Source organism: Neopelma chrysocephalum, unplaced genomic scaffold (genome assembly GCF_003984885.1).
Source record: "Neopelma chrysocephalum unplaced genomic scaffold, ASM398488v2 Primary Assembly neopelma1_23b, whole genome shotgun sequence".
In the NCBI taxonomy this organism is placed as follows: domain Eukaryota; kingdom Metazoa; phylum Chordata; class Aves; order Passeriformes; family Pipridae; genus Neopelma; species Neopelma chrysocephalum.
Window position 1 is genome coordinate 12,526,897 of NW_020897692.1, and position 22,792 is coordinate 12,549,688.

At 37.8% G+C, this 22,792-nt stretch overlaps 1 protein-coding gene across 50 annotated transcripts in view; it reads right to left on the reverse strand.

Annotated features, from left to right (window-relative positions):
• Window positions 1-286: 286 nt before the first annotated feature.
• Window positions 287-22,792, reverse strand: part of RIMS1 (regulating synaptic membrane exocytosis 1) — a 323,050-nt gene continuing 300,544 nt past the window's right edge. For all 50 annotated transcript variants that reach the window (XM_027697399.1, XM_027697558.1, XM_027697738.1 and 47 more), the window contains 5 exons: window positions 11,561-11,702; window positions 6,652-6,764; window positions 4,205-4,306; window positions 2,994-3,133; window positions 287-2,624 (listed from right to left, as the gene is read on the reverse strand). In XM_027697399.1, coding sequence (XP_027553200.1) covers window positions 2,406-2,624; window positions 2,994-3,133; window positions 4,205-4,306; window positions 6,652-6,764; window positions 11,561-11,702 — 716 coding nt within the window. In that variant the 3' untranslated portion in view covers window positions 287-2,405. The remainder of the gene's footprint in view (window positions 2,625-2,993; window positions 3,134-4,204; window positions 4,307-6,651; window positions 6,765-11,560; window positions 11,703-22,792) is intronic.

The window sequence follows — 22,792 nt, forward strand, 5'->3', positions numbered from 1 at the left end:
AACACACAGCAAAGGGAGAGCTGGTGTCTGGCTCTAATACATATTGCCCTCCTGGCCTACTGCAAGCAGTCACAGCATCGCTCCTCTACAACAAACTGGTTTGATTTCACCAGATGGTAATTCAGATAATTTTTTTTTTACTTCAATTTGCCTGCTTCAAGTAATGAGAGCACAATTTGGCTCCTTTCTCAGGGAAAAGGAAGCCAACCAAACATGACTTTCACCAGGTCTCATTTTTTGGCCCCAGATTTCAACATATACTATTACAGCAATCAAAAGAACCATAGAAATTACTTATCATTTTACTGTTCCTTACACATTTCACACAGCCCTGCAGCAAGCAGAATCACAGATGAACCCTAGAACATACAGAGAGCACAACTACTACACTGGACATGAAAAGGAAATTTTATTAAACATGTTTACATAACATGAGTTGGAAGTTCATTTAAAAGCACAGGGGAGTGTTAAGACAAGTGGTCAAAATAGAAAGATACTATTGAATTATAACTAGTTGGTGTTTGGCCACTAAGACAGAACAGGATCTAGTAGTAGTGCACCAATGCTTGAGTTCTTCCTGCTCAGCAGGTCGAGCAGTAACCAATTTATGCCCTATGGAAAGATGGGCAGAATAATTCCCATGTGTTGAGTAATAATAAATAGTTCACTTGGTGCAGGCAGTATGTCTATGAATTAAAACCTAGTGTGTACACAGTTTCTACATGTGTTACAGCCCCACAGTAGGAATCTACACCAAAATAGTTATTAGAAGGAATTTGGTCCGTACTACATCACGTTTTCCATAGGGTAAAAAATAAAGTCCATCTATAGACATTTAGCACCAGACCCACATATCTAGCCTGGCTAAAACCTGCAAAATGTCTATAAGAAAAATGGATGGCTTAGATTTCTTGGTTACTTCAGTATAGTAATTACGAGCAAACTGTACAAGTACATGCAACATACAAGCTGGCCTATGTGGAACTAACATACATTATTAAATAACCTTTGTCATCTCTTTTTACAAAACGTGCATGCAGCTTTGAACAGTTCCAAGTCATGCTGCTCTATTTTTGTGATCACAAAATTGAATGGCCTGTAAAAGGAGGGGAAACATATCAATGCACCTGCAGGAATCTGCAGTTCTTCGCACATATACAGAATATCACAAGGGATTTCAAGGCCAAGAAGAACTCAAATGAATAAAAAGCAAATTGAAATTTGACTTTTCTTTTTTTTTCTCCAAAAAGTAAGATATCTTGCGTTAAAAAATCAAGCCTTGTGCTTGCATCAATCTCAAAGAAATGTAAACTAAAATTTGATAAAAACATTAGTAAGTGCAGAATATTTCAACTGGAATTTCCAGCGAAACATTGAACAACTCATACCATGCTCTATCCAGGGCAAACAGGTGCGTCTGAAGCGACACACATCAGAGAAGCCTGGGTACAGCTGAAAGTGTCATATGCTCAATTCATTCCTGGTCAACATTTTGGGAAGTCAAATATACATTTATACACAGAAACGTAAGTATTTCCTCTCCATTTCTAGGAGGAAAATTGCATTACCAGTAACATATTCAATGTCAAAATTAAGACTAAAGCTGCTTTATACCAGTCCCCAGCAGTAGTTGCAGAATTCTTCAAAATTCTTCCATGCAAAACGTCATAAACATAAAAGTTATTATATATATATAATGCAAACATATCTGCTTTTTACAAAGAAAAAGTGGCACTGTGATGATTATTTATTTTTAGGAAGATAACTAAGATTGGTCATTTGTTCTGGGTTCCCATGCGAGAGACTTGTAAGTACCAGAACTGAGAAACGATTTGAACTCGCTGGAATTGTAACTGTGGCTGTTGAACATTTTAACGATGCTTACAGAGATAAGCTTCAGCCCTTTTTTGTTTGGTTTAGAAAAAGAAAGGAAGGGTCTCTGTTAGCATTGTGAGGACTTCTACGAAACTAGCAGAATCATGTGGCAAAAAACTGGTGGAAGTGAAGTACAGAAAACCTGTTGAAACACCAGGAAGGTAACACTGCTTGAGGGCTCTGTCAAAATGTGAAAAATGCAACATTGTTAACAGAGTGAGAGCTTCCAGTTTGGGTCACCTTTGACTTAGATCAAATCTAAAAGTCCCTCCCTTTTTTTTTTTCTTTTTTTTTCTTTTTTGTTTTTGATCATTATAAGCATCAGTGATAGCCGCTAAGAGATTAGCCATATGTGATATATCTTTGTTCTGTCAATTTAAGCTATCTCTTAACAAACAGACATATGTTTGGATAACTACTACAAGTGAAAACAGAAGTGATTGTCTCTCTCCAACAGTGTTTTTTGATTATGTGAATATCTGGTTCCAATTGTTATCCTGGGTGATGTTTTTATTAGACAGCACCTGCTACTACGATCTAATGCAGGGAGGCCCAGTTGAACTTTCCAGAGATGACTGTGAAGCCCTGCGTGTCAGGGGAGTCAGTGTTGGATCCACTAGCGATGAAGGTGGAAATAATTTATACCAGCCTATTACCACACTGGACAGATCTAGTTCCTCCAGAAGGATCTGGGCAACTCCCATGAAGCATTTGTGATCCATTCGGCCATAGTCTCCCCAGACTATTACCTGGAAGAACATAAAATTAAGGTTCAGCATTGTCCCCAAATCTGTGTTTATATGGGATTATGTACTTATACCTGTGCTTATATGTGCACTCCTGTTATGTGTAGGATAAGGAAAATGTTACTCTCAAGGGTGAATGATTGCTTCCCTTTTGTGGGAAGACCTTATGACAGGTGTAAGAGGCAACAAAAGAGAAATGTCTCATATAGTCAGACATTTTGCAAGCCTGAAACCACAAGCTGGTGTTTGCTGGTATTTATAAAATTAAATGCTTATGAGTTGGAATGGGTTTACACATACTGGTTAAGTTTAAGTAAACATGCAAGTGCTTCTCCAAATGACAGCCTAAAATGGGATTAAGAAGCAACTGACCTGAAGGACTTTACCCTGTGGACTTTCTTCAAAAACCAGTGTCTGTTGGTACAAAGGATCAAGGGTCTTCCTTGCAATTCTTGTCTTCTTCTTAGCTATACATGCTCCATTTTCCAGTAAATACACTTTGACATATGGAGCTGCAAACAGAATATTATGAATGTTATATTTGGACTTACAGTGCACATCTGAGATGCAAGACAAATGCCTTAAAAGGAAACTGAGTGGAAAGAAAATGACAAATGTTATCTTCACTGTATCTTCACAATTGTATAATCTGAATATAATTATATTCATAAAATCAATTACATGGGCCATAAGAAATCAATTTAATTTTTATAAACTTTGAATATAATGATGTAAGATGTTACTAACAACAATTACACTTCATGTCTGTAATTTTAAAAATACTTTATTTTTCCAGGAAATAACCGTCACTGACAGCTATTCTGGAGTCTCTATTATGCTTAGAGGTCAGAGATAGTTCAAAACAAAAGAAATATTTAAAACTACACCACTCCAATAACACAGACATTAATTGCTAGTTCATCTTCAGCTCCTAAAGAAGTTGCAAAGTACCATTTTGGCTAAATGTTATCTAAAACAACTGTTACAGTTGTTACAGTAAGCAGTCTTTGTGGTATTGATTCTATATCTCCTCTAATAGAGATTTCTATAAATAACGAACTTCAACAAATGTCCTTATAAAATGATACAATATTAAATCTCATTCATTATACAAATTATTGACACTAACACTAGCACAAGCTGCTGTCTTCTTGAAGCACAGTTGTGTACAGAAGACCCTGGCATGTGGGTTTGTTAATTTGTTTGTTCAAAGCACTTTCATCCATTCTTCATCTCTTTTCATGGAGAACAAACACAAAGTACATCATCTACATTGACAAAGCCCCTCTTAGATATATGACTTGCCTAAGATACACAGAAATATTTCTGCAAATGCTCCTTCCAGAACAGATGTTGAGTTGCTGAAAGTCATTCCTTGAAAAGTGACATGCAACTGGCAGATGTGAGGTGGTACACTGGTAGCAAGGATACATCCACGCACACACTCCTTTTTGAAAAGCAAACCAAACAAATGCAAATGTAGTGACAGCTAACAAGGAGCTCAAAAAATCTCCAATCCCCAGTTCATTAGTGTATTTCATATTGTTGTTTTCTGTTCATATATTGTCTATCTTTTTCCATACCTGGGGTAGATTTGGAGCCAGGTTTTTGTGTGAGGCCACGGGCTCTAATGACTTCTACTTCTAACTGGCCTTTTTTATCTACCATTCCAATCTGGATGTCACCTGAGAGGAAGAAAAAGGAAGTACACATTTTAGAGAAGCAGTACAGCTCAGGAAATAGGGTATAAGAGTGAGAAACAGAAAGACTAGCTTGATATTATTCTTCCGCCTTATTGTGCTTGTTGCCTCTCCCCCTGATTCCTTTAACTTCTCCATCCTTAACCAAGGACTAAATGATATATACTTAGGGAGGAGGGTGCCCTCTCTTGGTGTACAGTTTTTACCAGACCAAAAGAGGTGTTTTTCCTTCAAAAGTCTGCAACAAGCATATGAGTGACAATGTTCCTGTTTTTATCAATATTCCACACACCCATTTTTGGTGCGAATAAAATATTGCAGTATGTTAAAAAAATAAACTGCTTTTGTTTCTAAATAGTCAAACTCATTTTCCTGCCTGAGTTTTGACAAACGACATTTCCTGCAGAAAAAAATGTATACTGCTTAGTCTGAGACCAAGCACTGTTCTGATCTAGATCAACAAAATACAAGGGAAGTCAACTATGAGCTGATGCTCAAGGCATTATATCTCTGTGGTTTCATATATCATGGAATCAGCTGGGTAGAAATCTAACAGGCCACTTAGAATAAAAAATGAACAGTATGACACAGGTAGCTATGTGACACTTGGGCAAATAAACGAACTACATCCATGAAACACGAGTATGTATATATTTGACATGTAAACTCTGATCGTCTAAAAAAACAAACTCATGAACAGATAGTCTCCAACTATAGAAATTGAGGTCTGGATTTAGAGAAACAGCATTTTGAAATTAACTGGGCGTGAGATTTCATGTTTCTCTAACAGCATATTAAAGTAGTATTTACACCTTGGTATGTGAAGCATGACAGAGCAGCAGGGAAAATTTTTTTATCAATCAAACTTTGCTTGAATAAACATAGCTCTGTGTTACACTAAAAATAGGTGAGGAAAATTCCAACAAGTCTTTTTTAAGAGCACATCTCTGTATCACATATTCAAAATAAAACATGCGTCAGGGAACCAGAAGGGGGAGCAATAATACAAACATTTTCAAGTTGTCACTTGTGAAAGCATACCACAGAGAAGATATTCTGAAAATTGTTAAAAAGCATGATGAAGTGTTTTTGGGACAGGCAAAACTTGAACCTTTAGTAAATAAAATAGTTCTAAGAAATTAAAATAAATGTATTACTCAAGTTATCTGCAGAAAAATCTTTAGTCAAAAAACAAGATTAAAATAAAGAGACGGAAGAAATCTAGACCCTTACATTCATACCAATAAAGCCACTTAGATATTTATTGGACAAACAATCTCACAAATATATTTTCTTTCAAAATAACAATAAAAATATTGATTTAATAAATTTGGTAATTATTAATGCTTTAGTAGCAGTCATTTGGATTTATACAGCAAGTCTTGCCTTTGAGGGTACTCAGAGCATTCTTAGGATAGTTTTCCTTCTTCTAATGAGTTGGGAAGAAAAAACTCTCTTCCATAATTTTTCTTTCTGTTTCTCTCTCCTTTTTCATATGTGTCTCAGTAGCCCTTCCTATAACTGATTTTCCTAAGACAGTTTACTGAAGCATTGGCCATTTATAATTTCCAGCAGGAGAAGTATTATTAAACTAGTGGATCAAGGACTCCTCACTCAGCATCCTAAAGCATGTCTAAGAATTGCTCATATATAAGCAAAAAACAACAACAACAAAAAACCCCAAGCCTCTCCGAAGATACTTACACAGACCTGCACAGCCCTGTACTGTTGCACTCTTTGTACAACTCCCACTCTGTTCATATGAAGATACAGCTAATGCTACTATAGGAAACTACGGACAGGGTTGTAACATAGAGAAGACCACAGGTAGCCCCAGGCAGCAGTTGTAGAAAAGGACTTTGTGTCTCTCATGGCAAACACTGGCTTTATCAGCAACCAATAAATAGGCATTGCAAATGTGGGCAGAAGTTTCACATTCTGGGATTAGATGAACTTGGAAAAATGCAGTTTGGCCAGAAACCCTCTGTCACATGCAATATAATCTGTGTCAAGCGAATATAAATTCTGGACAGCTGAGATTTTGCAGCAAGCCACTTTTGGAGAAGCCAAAATAATTCTGACTGGGAAGTAAAACCCCTATATTCAAATGGCAAATAAGATAGCCAACACCTTAAATGGAGCAAATACTGTTTCTCACCCCATTTTTGATGCTAGCATGCTAGAAACACCAGTGACTGCATATAGGACCTTCATGTTTACAGTGAAAGAAGACACTTTGTAAAAGTCTTTTTGGTGCAGTAGTCTGGCTGTGTGTGCCTTAGTTAATTGTCTTATTAGCCCTTTAACAGAGGAGAACATATTATTCTTACCCATGGCAGGGGTTGCCAGTGTTTGTCGGCCTACTAACTGTGCAGGTCCAAGTCCATCGAGGAAATCACTAAACTGACTGTCAGCGCCCAGCCGTACTCCAGGAAATATTAAGCTGAAACAAAATAAAAGCTAGTTAAGCATAAGATCAGGATTCATTTCTATTGTCCTACAGTATTTACCTCAAAAGTACTACTGATACAAGGCAAGCAGCTCAGGATGCACAACCACAATTCTGCACCACCAGGAATGAGTTGTTTCCCATGGACTCCTAAGCAGTGTAGTGAAATTCTGCACAGGGACCCAAAATAGTCCATAAAACAGGTCTTGCTAAGCAGTTCTTCAGGAGCAGTGAAGAGTCTGACAAGTGAATAAACTGTGAGCGACCTTGTATGAGAAAACATAAAAGCTTCAAGAAATTTAATAGCCTGTCCTTCATTTTTGAATGTTTGACTGACTTAGATCCAAACCACACCTGCATCAGTTAGAGCAAACAGGAAAACCAGATGTATACACTAAATTAATCTGATTGCTGCAGCTGTTTAATGAAGCAGTAAACTGGTAGGTAGTACTAGTTGTGATTAGAGTTAAATCTCATACCACTGCCTAGCCAAAATATTCTGGTAGACAAACTGGATCTACAGTTGGTACCTACCCCTCTTTCTAGAAAGAAACTGAACACATATATAGGCACAGATTATATGGAAACATTCAAGGCCAGATTAGATGGGGCTTTAAGCAACCTGGTGCAGTTGAAGATATGCCTGCTGAGGGCAGAGGGGTTGGACTAGATCTTTACAGGTCCCTTCCAACTCAAACTATTCTATGACGCTATATCTGCTTTTCCAAGCTACTTTCTTATATTCCAGAGTCTCCACTATATTTTTATTAGAGACAGAGTCTTCAAACAATAACAAGAGAAACAAACAAACAAAAAAGAGAAGGAGAGAAAGAATGACCCATGGTGGGAAGACGCAGCTTTGACTTCCTCATCACAGTTATGAGGAATAAAGGAACACACTTTGAACTAAGTCTAGATAACATCTTACCCAGCAGGCCATCCATCACTCTATATCTGCTTCTACTTCAAAGGAAATTCCCTAATAGACTGCAATAAATAATAAAAAAAACTTCCTAATAAAAACATGTAGTGTGAAAAGCTTTGATTTCTTCACATCAGGCTCATGTGCTCCAGCCATTCAATTCACACTGAAAACTCTTCACAAACCCATAAGTTGCACAGAAAAAGCCCATTTCTCTCTTGAAGACTAACTGCTCTTACTATGCCTGCATAAACATATAGACTGTCTGTGACAAAAATTGGCCAGAAAATATCATAGAATCATAGAATATATTGAGTTGGAAGGGACCCACAAGAATCATCAAAGTTCAACTCCTGGCCCTGCACAGGATCATGCCAAAGAGTCACATCATGCACCCAAGATTATTGTCCAAATGCTTTTTGAACTCTGTCAGGCTTGGTGCTGTGACCACTTTCCTGGGGAGCCTGTTCCAGTGCCCAACCACCCTCTGGGTGAAGAACCTTTTCCTAATATCCAACCTAAACCTCCCCTGACACATTCTCATACCATTTCCTCAGCACAGTCCTTCTCATTAGAAAACTCTGTTTTTCCAAAAGTTTAGTTTTAAAATCTCTCTTTTTTTTTTTTAAATAAGGTTTCTTTAGATGGAGGAGGAAAAGAATCTCAAGGTCTCCAGTTCAACCATCAGCCCACCACTTAGAGCATTCACCTAACCTTGAGATGCAGCTTCAAGCCCAGCCCTTCTGACAAGATGCAATCTGCTTCTCACCCCAGTGTCATTATCCTTTCACTCTTGCTTCTGCTATGAAAAGTTTCTTGCTTGTTTCTTTGGCTTTTTTCCCAAGATGTATCACATTTTGCCACATGATGACTAACATTGAAAATATTCACTTGAGACATGTCCAGCTATACATATAATAATGAAGGTTGAGAAGTACACACTCATCTTAATGTATATTTATTCTAGTTCATTAAACTCCAGTTAAGGGCCAAGCAAGTACCTGGGGTACCTACTGTAGGGATAGCTGAGCTACATATCTGATTGGTCTTAAGAAATGCAGCATGAGGAATGTTACTGTCAATAAATTATGTGATCCTGGAAGTAAAGCCAGGGTCACACACACCAGGAAGGACAAGAAACCTGTGCAAACTTAACTTAAGCACTTCCTAATTGTCATCGTTATCTCCCAACACTAATGTCAAGAATGAACTTCAGACAAAACAAGAGAGAAAAAAATGTTGCAAACAGCCCCACTATTCTGAATACAAGGTGCTGTCAAAAGCTGACTCAATGGTCACACCAGACATAACATCGGAAGTTAAAGCTGACCCTTCTAATGTTAAAAAACAAGCCTAGAGGAGGGAGAGAGGGAGATGATTTTAGGATCAGCTGGGACAGTGCCTGCACTCTGATTATGTAACAGAGCTGTGTGGCTTCCCCTCCACTGAGATTGTGTCGAAGTCATGTTCTACAAATAAGCCAGTGATGCATGTGGGGGAAGTAATTAAACAGTAGAAACTTCTTTTATTGGTCATCTTTCTTACCATTTAACTTTCTTCTTTCCTGTGGTCTAAACCCAGAGCTGCTGTAAACTAACATTATTCTATGGAACTCATACAAATTTGAAAGCAACTGAGGATTTGATCCATAGCTAAATCACAGAATCATAGAAAAACAGAAGACTTCAGAGAGGTTTTCTAAGCCACAAAGTGCAGCACCCCACTGAACAGAGCCCTCTGGCATCCCTTTTGTCTATGGCATTGTGTGCTGTTTAAGGAATGTTTCTCTTCTCTCATTGCAGCAAGATATATTTAATTTTTTCACCTGAGTTTTGTTGTCTGCCTCCTTTGGCCCATTCTTCCAGGTTTCCCTTCAGAGTCACCATTAGATATCAGTGGTGTTTTCACTTCACTGACCTCACTGTTTCTTTAGTCTTGCCAGAGACTGGAATAAGAGATGTGGAGCTCAGGGAGAACAATCCTTAAGGCTAAGGTCAAGTACAAAGTGGGTTTGGAGTCATGAAATAAGGCTGAGGTATACTGAGAATCAGGAATCAACCAGAAGAACTGGTACTCTATCAAACCAAAAAGAGTGAAAAGTTAGGGTGCCAAAAGAGTGGATCAAAGAAGCAGGACAAACACAGTCAGATGTGAAGAGAGCTATTGCATGAGAGATCTGAGAGGTAAGGAGAATTATCAGAGGCAGAGCTGATGCTAATGCAGCAAGAGATGGGGAGCAGGCACAGGTGCTGAGGAGACATGAAATGCAGATAGTGTGACTACCAACTTATGATAGCTTGAAGATGTGCCTAGTTCTAAAGGACAATTTTCAAACTATGTCCCACTATGCACACCTAGCCTGCAATATGTCCCAGTAAAAAGCAAGCACTCCGTTTACTTACCAGGCTTGCTCTCCTCACTGCCTTACTCAGAAGCTGATTCTGAAATCAACAGTTTAAGGCTCTACCTTTTTGTCCTCTAGATGCCTGCTGTGACCTCCAGATCCGGACCTTGGCAGCCCTAGCCTTGACAAATCTGTTTACACACAATGGAGGTGGAACAGAAGATTTAGCTGTTCCCCTAAAAATTTCCTCACCCTTAGTGCTGGGCTCCCACCTCTCCCCTCCACTGCTAATCAGGAAAACAGGCTCCTACAGCTCCTCCTTAGCAGGGTCCAGTTTATTGGGCCCTTTGTTACTGAGGCGAGAGACTGATGCCTTACAGTCATAGAGAGGAAGGAGGATGTCAGGATGGAGTGTTGAAAGGGTAAAAGTAATGCCCTATCAAGGAATCATAATGGTGAAAACCAGTCCCTTATTCTTAGCTCGAGCCTTATCTGATTTGATTTTGAATTATTCATGATGTAGCCTGTTTTTCTTACATGGCTCTTAAAATTCTTAGCATTGTCACAGAATCACAGGATGGTTAGGGTTGGAAGGGACCTTAAAAATCATCTAGTTTTGATGCCCCTGCAATGCTCAAGGACGTCTTTCACTAGATCAGGTGACTCAAAGCCCCATCCAAACTGGTGGTGAATACTTCCAATGATGAGCCAATCCACAACTTCTCTGGGCAGAAGAGTGGTAACGCAGTAAGCATTTAAAAAGATGAAGCCAAATAAGTCCAAATCTCTCATTTTGTTTCCAAGTCTATAGAGTGCATTTGCTTACCGCCATTTTCCCTTTCCATGGGGAGTCATCTTCTAAGAATTCCCTAGTGACCACTGTGCATTGGTACACACAGCAGAGTCCCACTGAGAACTGTGAGGAGGCTGGAGTATTCATGCACTCTTTCATGTCAGAACTGCCTTTGTTCTCCTTTCCTACATATTGAGTTGTTTTGCAGTGAATGAAAACAGCTGCCCCATTCCCCACAGCTGTCTGCCTGACTTAGCTGATGGGGCAGCTGGAATTTGCGTTTACAATTCTCAATAAGAGACTTGGACCAACTCCAAACTAAACTTTCTTTGTATATAGTATTACTGAACAGTTTCATATCACAGGGATTCACATATGATGTCTGAAGTTTAAGAAGTTTGAGGTAATCCAAACATAACTTTAAAAAAAGTACCCCTATGTTTTGCTTTGAATAATGCAGTCTGAATTTAGTTGTCTTTTGATGAACAAAATGCCTCACTGGATGCCAGAAAATAAGAATTCTTAAGGAATCCTCTCTTGATTTCCATTTCCAAGAAATTTATCTTATGTGCCTAAAATATTGCAATTTTTCAAATGTTTCAAGAGGAAGAATCTGTACACAGAGCCATCCCCTTCAGCTAGAGCTTGGGACATCCCAAGTAACTTGGGAAAGAAACTTCTCCCTCATTAGAAACTTCACCTACATTACTCATATTTTTAATGCCACTTACTTGCCCTCAGAGCTATAACTATTTATGCTGCCGTCAGTGGATTCCCGACTTGGCTGTCGAACCATACGACTTCTCATCTCTGCTGCCATTCCTGTTTCTGTGCTTCTCTGTATTGTGCTCTTTAGCTTCTTGCTGCCACCCTCTGAAAGCAGAGAAAAAGAAGCGACAGTTAGAATGACAACTTAGAGCAAAGCCTTTCCTTGCAGTTTCCCCTCACTAACAGTGATCTGACTTAATCATTACTATTTAATATCATAAAAAGACTATTCTGATTGAAAAAGCAATCTCTCTTCCCTGGTTGCAAACTGGAAATAGCTTCTCTTTAAAAGAGCTGCAACCTGAAGGTCTTCATTAGTGCAAACTGTTAGAAACTTGATATCTTTTTAATAATATTTGCACAGTTGGAATGTAGACAGTTCTGATAGTGTCTGCTAACCACATACTCAGTAATGTGCTTCTAGACACCTTGTTAATTAGTTGGGTGATGGCAAAAGAAGTTACAACTCTCATAGAAAAAAAAGATGGAAAAAATCCTTCATGCATTCCACAGAAAAATATTAAGTACTAAGATACTTAGTATCAAAAATATAATAGCGTGCTCTGACTTGGCAAAATCTTACTTTTCACCACAAAGCATCTTCAAAGTAAACAGTGAACTTTATAGAACTTATGAGCTCAGTGCTTCCTAAGCAGAAATAACTCTTGGAGAATATGTTTGGGAGATCAAAGAATAGTTAAAGCTGGATGGGACCACATGTGGGTCATCTGGTCCAACATCCCTGCTCAAGCAGGGTCTTCCTAGAGCACATGGCACAGGGTTGCATCCAGACAGTTCTTGAATATCTCCAGTAAGGGAGACTCCACAACCCTTCTGGGTAGTCACAATCTAGGCTTGCAATTGAACACTAGAAAGTAATGTAAAATCTTGGGGAATTTCCATTTGGAAAAGCTTCTATCACACATTCTTTAAAACACAATTTGATTTCCACCTGGAAGGTTTCATATTTCCCTTGAGCAAGAGAGCTTCCAGTCCTTTACAGGTCCTTTTCAGATTATGGCTGATCTACAATGAATTCTGCTGTTTCATGGCGGAAATTATACTTCTAGATGATGACAGTCATTCTGAACAATCTTTAACTAAATTACTTTCACCAAAGTCTCCATATGATGTAATAATGTGTGTTGTCTTCAAATTCAGTATCTTGTTCTTTTTCATTTAGTTCAAAATGGGTACTCAAAATTCATGGGTACCATTACTTTCTCTCAGAAAGTAGTAAATTTGACAAAGTTTCATGTAAGTACATGCAAAAACATTCTTCTGCATTTGCCTCTTCATTTTGGTGCTCCTTCACTTGCTCTTTGCAAAGTCTATACTTCCTTTTCATCATCTGCTCAGAGGAATATCTGAAACAGCGAATGCTTCTTCCATCTCCATCTGCTGTGGAGACTGAATTGCTCTTAAAGGTTTTTCACCTCCCTCTTTAACTGGGACATTGTTGATGTTTGAAACTGACAGATCGTGACCTCTTATCACATAAAATTCAAGTCTTTGATAGCACCCACATGGTCTGCCCATTGCTCAGGGTGTTTAAACATGCTGTGGAGAAGAGCTGGCCCTTGCTCTTTTGGTTTGCAGAGCTGTGGAGGGCAAGAAGAAATCACACCATGCAGCTACCAGAGTAACCTCTTTGGAGCTAGCAGAGAAATAGAAAACATGGCCACAGCAAAAAGGAAAGAGTTTGTATATTGGGCTCAGAGGGGACATGACCACAGTGAAAGAGGCTGTGGTTTCACTCTTATGCTTTCTGGATGAGGGTTGTTTATCTACGGCCACCCAGAAACAGAGAAACAAATGCCTCTGAGTGGAAGAGATCAGCTACTTCCACAGATCCTTTACTCCCTTCTGAGGCCAACAGCTCTGAGGTTTTCCTGTGGACCACCACAACTCATCCAAATTCCCAGTCCTTGGTTAGCTGAAAACACATTATTCAGTGCTGCTAAATAGGATGGAGAGTAGGGTTGGCAAGGTACACCAGGCAGACCAGGTTCCACTCTTACACAGTGCTGGTGTGGAAGGTATTTGCTGGAGCTTCAGTGACTCCATATGTAGAAAACCAAATGCTACGTTTTGTCCTGAACTTTCTCTTTTAAAACAGAGAGTGTGTTCAGCATACCAACACTAAAAGCTAGGCTGAGCATCAAAAATTAATCAAAAGGCAGCCTAGAAAGTATAACCCATACAGAGCATTGTACTCCAAACTAGGATTCACACTTTCTGTAAACATGCATTTACCCACCAATATTGTTTTTTCTCTCTCTCTGTCTTGCCAAGACCTGTCTGAAAGTGTTTCTGTTTCCATCTGCTCCTAGAAAGTATGTGAGATTATGTGGTTTACCCCCGTCTTCTTTTCTGGAGCCAGCCAGATCAGGCAGCATAACCGGAAGGATTTAATATGGTAGAACCTGAAATGTGTTCAGCTGAATAAGGTTGCTTGTGAGTATTCAGGGCTCAGGAAAGGGAAATTATGAGGTTCTAGAGTTAGCTACAAGACCAGCATGGCACAAATCGGTAAAGAGATATTGTTCTGGACCCCCTAGAAAACATGGTGGGTGCTGAAACTTAGGGATTAGAGCCAGGCTGTTGGGACAACATAATGAACATCATCATAAAAATAATCACTATAAAACATATCCATTGGCTAGATTACAAAAATGAATATTTTAGCTTTGAGCCACAGTAGAGATTGAAAATAGCAAGTGGATTTTTTTTTTTTAAGACTAATGTTACATTGTCATGGATAACATCAATATTGGTGCTTGAACACATTTTGCTCCACAGATTTTAAAGGCACAGACCATGCAGCAGGAATTCTTGGGCATGGCCATAAGCAAGTTCAAAACCTTGTCTCACTGTGCTGCAAATAACAGATTGTCTTTTTCCAAACACTTTTCACGTCACTGCTCTCTGTCTTACAGCACTGGTTCTACTTCTTTTTCTTTTCTCATCAACATTTTTTCTCAGGTTGAAGATTAAAAAGCATCCTTTTGTCTCCTCTTATAACTGCTACTAATACCCACAATGTTTCCTGGGAAAACTAGAGTCCTCCTATATATTTAATTTTATAATCTCAGTCTTAATATTCTGCAGTACAATCAGAAATATTACATAAAAGTAACCCAACAGAATGATAAACTACAACAAGGAGTTTATGGCATAGAGGAAATTGCTTTTGCCCATGGCTAAGAACCAAAATACATGTTGCACAGGTTTTGGAAGTTTTATGCATCTCATTTTTGTCCACTTATATTACAAAAAGTAAAGAGCTAGTTTATCTTGTAAGTGTACCTCTGCAAACTTCTCAGTAAAATCTAGTTCTGGGAGGGAGGTGCTTAGCACACGGCTGATTTGGGAACTGCTGCTATTTCTAAAGGCACCCCAGCAACATGAACTCACTCTGGGGTACAACTTCCAGTCCTGCCTTGACAGCACAATGAAGTACAGGATCCAAACAACCACCAGTGTTTCTCCTGATATTGATATTACATTTTTTAAACTTTTATTTTCATCTTGCATTATATTTAATCTAACATATATCTTTGCATATATCTTTGGAATGCTGTCTTTATATGAACAATACGGGTTCATAAAATATTCAAGTTCAATACCTATGCTATGATATACTGAGAAGATCTTCTACGAGAATATGCAAGGACATGAGCTTGGCAATTTAGTCAATAGGACAGTGTTAAAGACTGCTGTAGGGCAGAAGAAAATGCTGACATGACCCTTTGTGTACTGCCTATAGGGAAAGGTGCCTTAATGAGCATTGCCCAGAATCATACATGAGTGCAACCAGTTGGTTAGCACCAAAAAAAGAAGCAATTTTACACACATGCAGCACCTGGGTATGTGGTATGGAAAATTCATGATAATTTCAAAAGAACACACCAGAGAACAAAGCACATACCACTACTAAATCCACAATGAAAAAGATCATAAGAAGAATGATAATACTCAGTGTCATTGCATGACTCGAGGTCAAATTATTCATGGTATCAAGTATGCTTATGCATCTAAAGAAAGCCTAAAAGCTTTGAGCCAGCTATGACTGAAACCTGTCAGGACTGTGACCATATGGTTGGTTTGCACAATGACTATGTGAGATACCAACAAGGTTATGCCAACTGCAATAGTTAGGGTCAACCTCAATTCAAAGAACTACAAAAAGAAAAGCCAAGGGGAACATTTTCTTCTGGTTCTTTCTGATGTGTTAGTGATTTTTACAACCTGAAATGCTTGGAGACCTGCTGAGTTACAAGTTCTGCAGCATCCCTCTCACTTTGCATGTAGTGCTTTTAAACAACAATAAAATATATTTACAAATATATTTACATATATCTGACAAAGTGCCCCTTGGCTTATAATCCCAAAACAGAGGGAAAAATAAATGCAGAAATGGTTCAAAGAGCATTTGTTTTTTGTATATGTGTACATCTTTCATATGAAGTCAGCAGCATATTGATCTCTAAGGCTGAAACTACATAGTGACTATGGACAGAGATAAATAGTAAAAAATATAACATTTAAATACAAATGTTTCTAGACTTTATATTCTGCAACACTCCCCTGTATTTTCCTTGTATTGTGTATTGTGCTAGACTCTTCTGAACATAATGCTGTTTATAAAAAGACGTGGAATATTGCAGTAATGATCTTTTAAATGTTTCTTCCAACTATCACACAACATATCAAAGAAAGGAGAATGCTGTTTATATTCTTTAGTGTTAGATCCTGAGGTTTAAAATCCAAATATAAACTATCATGTACTTCTTCCGATTTCTATTTATTAAAACAAATCCACAAACAACATTTATATTAATATAAATAACAAAACCTTCTAGAAAGAATATTCACCTTTTCAGCTGGGATAATTTATCGAGAAGAATTTTATCAGAATTTTGGAAAAAAACTATCTCACAGCTATATTTATAAGTTGGCATACTCATCTGGTAAACCACTTTCATTCCCAATAAATATTTTCAGAAAATAACAAAAATTGATAATGCAATTAGTCCATTAATACACACAACATTTTTTCTGACATACATAGAGCAAAGGAACAAAAAGCACCAATCCTAACAAAAGGAGACTTCAGTGAAGTGCTATTAATGGTTATATTAATGATTTGATGGCATTTTAGCCAGCATACAGCAGAATCTCGGCTTTTGAATGTACTTTTCACTGAAAAGAAAACTTGCAGACTCAGACTCTTAACAGTTTTAGATTTCAAAGGAAAGTAATTTTACTTATCCAACAGCTCCTAGTGACTTGCATGAAGCTGAAGTAGCAATTTGAGAACAAATGACAGGAATATGTCCATGCTCAAAACAAAAGTAAACAAGAACTGGAAAATCAGACCATTGTTTACTACCTGACAATGGCCTCAAAACTTTGAGCAACTCCTTTTACAAATCATATCTCCTGTAGAAAAGATGGTCTTAGACACATTTCATTAAAAAACCCCAAAACAAACCCACAACCGCCCCCCCAAGAAATGTAAAAACAAGCATGTGTTTTTTTATGTTTATCCTGATACTTATGATTTTTTCATGTCAGGGAAGAAAACCTGTGTCTAACTAGGACACATGTATTTTAAGGAAAAACAAGGGTTATCTGGTCAGAAAAAGATCAGTTATGGCTTCTGAAATTACTTTATAAAGATTAATAGTTTTGTTCACATACTTGCAATAAAGAGAAAAGAGCCACTGTGTCAGCCAAAATGAGGCAATCAAAGATGATATACAGCAATGAGTTTTTACTGCTGGGATTGTGCTAAGCGTGCTTCATAAACATACAGAAATTAAAGCATATTAATTATCTTGTTCACATATATACAAAGAACTATATAAAAGCAGAACATGTCAGTGAAACTGATAATAGGTCTACGTGCCATGTTCTTTAACTCTTAATGCCTCTATCAGTGACGTTCAATTAGTAAAACAACAAAGTCATGTTTCCAGTAAATTATTTACTACATGAACAGTTTATAAAATATCAAGCACTCACTTTCTCGTACACTCTTTGCTTTTTTTGTGAGACTGGAGGAGAACATGAGGCAGAAGAAAATAAGAAGCTTAGAAGAGCTGTTTGCTCTTCAACAGTAACATTTTTCCATAAAAACACAGCCCTATAAGAATTGTTTATTACCAGTCAACCCTTAGAAGAGAACTGACATGTAGTATAGAAATAACATTTGTCCAATGAAAGGGTGCTGGGACACAGCTTGCAGTTCATACAGGAGGGGAAACAAAATGCAATGCAGAAAAAAAATTGAGACGATCCTTCAGATAAACTAAACCAGCATTTCATTTCATTAGAAATGTATACATATTTAAGTAACTTGATGACTTTTTTGGATATAGGCAGCCATAACAATTTTAGTCAATTTGAGGCTGTTTTTAAGTAAGTCTTCACAATTACAAATACTTCAGTATTTATTATTAAAAACATAGAATGACAGTATGACTACTAAAAGAAAATATTTTACAAGATGATATCACCAATGAGACAATTTATAAGACATCACTGATAAAAACTCACTACTACTGTGCATCTTCACAAAGTTTCCTGAGACCTATGTACTCTACAAAATGGCAATCCAAAGTCTAATTATTTTAACAATCTCTGAAAAAACCCTGTAAATTGAACTGTAAATTTAAACACTCTCAAAACCACTGGTGCCAAAGTATCTTCTAGTAAAAAGATGTTACTTGCCTTTCTGTACAGTTAAAAAGTTTCTGAATAGCTCAACCCTAATTTAATGGCACAGCATACTAATCAGGAGACATTGCAGCTTCAGAAACAGTCCCTTCCTTTTTGTCACAATTACCAATCTGTGAATTGATCTGAAATTGCTCTATCTCTTCTGTAGTTTGATGTGCTCTGACTGTAACTTTCAAGCCCTTCAAGTTTCATTTTACCACTACCAGCACGTCCCAGGCAGGTATCACATTTCCCTTTAAAAATGTTACTAACCTGCCTTTAAGAGATCATTTCTAATGTATCAGATCAAAGAATCACAGCGACTCCGGTTTTCCTTAGTGACTGTAGCATTGCAAAGTTCTAACCACAGACTATCGTACATTGCGAAAAATCAGACTCAGGAGTAGGCTCACCACAATAACACACAGAAAATCCAGGCTTACCTTCAGTTTAAGCAAAATTAAACATTAGCTATGATATAATCCTTAACAAGCAGCCAGCAACTAAAGCAGCTTCACCTTTGTTTAAATAACCTGTGCTGTTTCTGGGTAGAATAAATCTTTGGGGTCCTGGCGTTGCCTCTCCCTCCTTATCCTGTAACCACTTGGCACCGCAGCACAGCGAGGAATGATCAAGTTGCTTCACTCACAAGTTCCTTTTACAACTGTGATTACATTATAAGGCCTTGCAGTGAAAAAAAGTACTGAACTACCTGCCAGCTAGCACTTCATAATTTATTGCCAAAAGGTTAAAAAATTCAGTCTGCAGTGTGTGCAAGCAGAGAAGAGCTCAAAATATTCTTGGCAACGTTGGTAGATGCATTTTTTTAATGCTGCTGTTTGGAACTTGATGAGGAGAGTTAGATAAACACAGAAACACGTTTCTCTGTTCTGATGATTTTGACTCATTTTGCATGAATTTTGGTACAAACACACCTGAAACATTGTAAACCTGAGAAAGCATCAAATTAGCATTAGCTACTAAATTACAGTTATGCTACAGAAAAGTCTAAATGATGTTACTGCCCTAGAGGGACTTGAGCAAAACAGAGTTAAAGTTTCACTGTCTCTGAAGTGCCCATGTGCATTTTAAGAGTAGAATTTCATTTTTCAATTACTCCTTTCATCTTTGAACTTCCTTTTGAGGAAACAAACTTTGCCATATGTGTTTCCACGTCAAGTGTTTTAGTTTTTCTAATGCTCTATTCTGAAAATGTATTATGCTTTCCTTTTGCATTGTTTAAGAATCAATCAATTTAACACACCTTTATCAACTTGGCATTCAAAACTGTAGGGACCAATGTGCAGGACCAGTGTGCTTTCTCTCACTTGCTCTCACAAAGAAAGGAGGTACCCAACCTAATGTACATAGTGAATTTTGATATCAGGGTGATAAAAGACAGAAAAAAGAAAGGAAATGACTCAGCATTTGTCAAGCAAAAATAAGAGAACTATTTCAAACAGGATTATAACAGGGAAAAAAATTAAAATGTGCACAATAAATGTCTGTCTGGTAGATGTTCAAATTATGGTAAAGTTCTGATTATTTAAAGTGATTAAGGAGAAAAATGCCACAAATTATGTTGTTCATTACAGCTAATAAACAGATAACAAGATTTATGATTGCAAATATTGTAGAGGTGACAAACTCAAAGTCCTCTGCAGTAGTGACAAAGTATATCTTATGCTGCTTCTATGCTGAGATGTCCACCTATTTTCATTGCTTAGGCATAGATTTCCTATTTAGTGCAATGGTTGAAGTAGTCTGTATCTTCTTGATATATTTAGAAATGATGCTCAGAAAACCACAGAGAGGCTTGCTTATCACCTTTTTCAAAAATACATAGCTGTATGGTATTCAATTCTCTCATAGTGCATGTTACACTAAAAAAGCAGAATACAATTAAATAGAAAGATTTGTCTTCCAAAAATAAGTACAATGCCATGGTAGGAATGAGAAGCTGATTTTGGATGCATGTCACCCTGCAAGATGTGCCTTCAGCATGTGCATGGCAAAGGCTTCAGGACCAGCCTGCCATGTTGAGCAGTTTTACACAAAAGTGCTGCACTCGTGTCAAGTGTACAGAAGTTCCCTCCACTCAGGTTCTTGCTCAGGGAAACTCAAAAGAAGTTTAAAGCTGAAATATAAAAAAAACCCGAAATCCCTGACTTCAGTCACAGCCTTTCTTCCTTTACACTCCTCCTAGTTGCAGGAAAAATCATTCCTTATGATGCCAGCTCAGCTGGTGCTAAGGAAAAAACTCAGGAGCAGTTAATTGAGGGTGAAATAAGGAAAGGGTTTAATTTGTGCTAAGGCATAGATGTTACAGGATGCACGCTGGCTGTGCCTGAGATGTTACATTTTTATAACACTGGTTGACCAATCCCAAGTGTTTCCAACCCATTGCCTTTGCTCTGGTCCACCTCCTGGGAATTGAGTCTGGGGACTTTTTGGGACCACCCCTTCATCATTCTCATCATCCTCAGAGCACAAAGGGTACACGGTCACCTAGTTCTTGACTGTGTTCTGTTGTTCAGGCCAAGATATGAGTGTTCTCTAAACAGCATAGGCCTTGCCTTGACAGAAGACTAAATAATTCTACTGAATTCAGGGGTAAGATTGATATGGGGTGCATGGAATGGGGTAAGAGGGTTGAGGAATGTGTTAACTAAAGGATGCTAAAGGGTGAGGAAACAAGGGCTGCTCCTTCTACTTCTTATAAAACTTATAAAGCTTACAAAATTAGAAAAATAAGAAACTAAAAGGGTCTTAAGGCATCACTTATATTTCTTACTTGTATGATCAAACCCCCTTTACAGGATTAAAACTGTTTGACTTTCTCTTCTGGATCTGTAACAGAAAGGCTGACCAAAAACTTGGCTTGTTTCTTCACCACTACATCCTGAAATATTAGCCTCATGCTCTCTACAAAGTAAATTTTTCTGGGCAGCCTCCAAAGCACCACACCTCAAACAAACTTTCCTTTAAACTTTATACAAATTTAAACAAAATTTTACACTTTCTTTTTGCAACCTTCTTTGCACTGCTGCCCCTTGTATCACCATCAGTGATCCCACTGAAGTTTCAGCTACAGTAAAATACAGCCATGTTCTTCTTCAGCCAAAGTACTGTGCTAAGGTTTACTTTGCTTTTGAATTTCTCTTAAAATGTGACTACCTAAAGTCCCAAGCCAGCTACATTGTGATGACATACAGACATACATCTCACTTTTGAGGTCAGCCTGTCACAAGGGAAGCTAAAAACTCAGGAGAGGCTCCTTCTTTTGGTCAGCTAGAGTTCAAGTCCTGCTAATGGTGGTCCCGGGGCAAAATTTATCTTTTGAATCAGCTTTTTACTCACAGTAGTAGTTCAAACAGGTAAGTAGTGACAGTCACTGAATGTTTCTGTTTTAAAACAGCTGTTTGTGGCATTACATTCAGACTGATTTGCATTCGTTACATCAATCAGCACATAAAAGCACCTATGGACTTGGGCAGCGGATCTGTGCTTCATAAACACTGCATAACTGTAACGTATAATTGTTCCCTTTGAGTTTATATTATCGAAAGTGGACAACTGCACATGAAGACTTAGTTTAGAGACAGATCGTTCAGCCAAACTTCCCAAATGAATGCTCTGGCACAACTCTGCTATGAAATGCCAAGGTTTGCATCCAGTATTGCTGGTTTATGTCCATTATCAAATATGCACTGAGGAAAACCGTACTGACAAGATGTAACAGTTCAACCGTGCCACAGAGAGACACCAGCACAAAAAAACCGTAACAGCATCACTATTGCTTTAATATCTGGGCAAGGTAGGGAGCAATGTGAGACAGCAGGATTTTCTGTAACACCTTGCATTTTGCCATAAAAAATGATTCCAGGCTATTTTTGCAGGTCCCTATGGCCACTTATTCTCCTCTCTGGGTTACAAACCTTGCTTAACAAGGAAGCACTTGCCTTTCTCAAAGGGAAAGCAGATGAAACAACAGTCAACAGACACAAGGCACACCAATATGGGAAGAGTTGTTCTGTGTTTTCCCTGGTAAATTACACTAAATTTTTATTACAAAGCAATATTTTTTTATTGTGACTGTTAGTTTGTTTTATAATAGATTTGTCATATAATTAATCTGTTACAAACATGATAAAAAGCTAAGAAAAATATAAGCACAAGGGAGAATTAGCCATTTTTTATAAATTAGTATTTGAGAGCATCTGAATTACAGTCAACAAATATAAGCAGACAGCGAGTGTTTACAAAATTTTAAAGCCCTTTCAAGCGAGGAGAAAACAGGAAAAAATATGAAACAGTGCTAATACAGCCTATGTCTACAGAAAAAACTGACTCCCTCCCAAACTTCTAGTTATTTCTGAAGTGAAAATACTTACAAACTGTTATTCCAACTAAATCACAAAGTTACCTGAAATACAGTTTTTAATGCAACAGTGCATGCATATTAATAA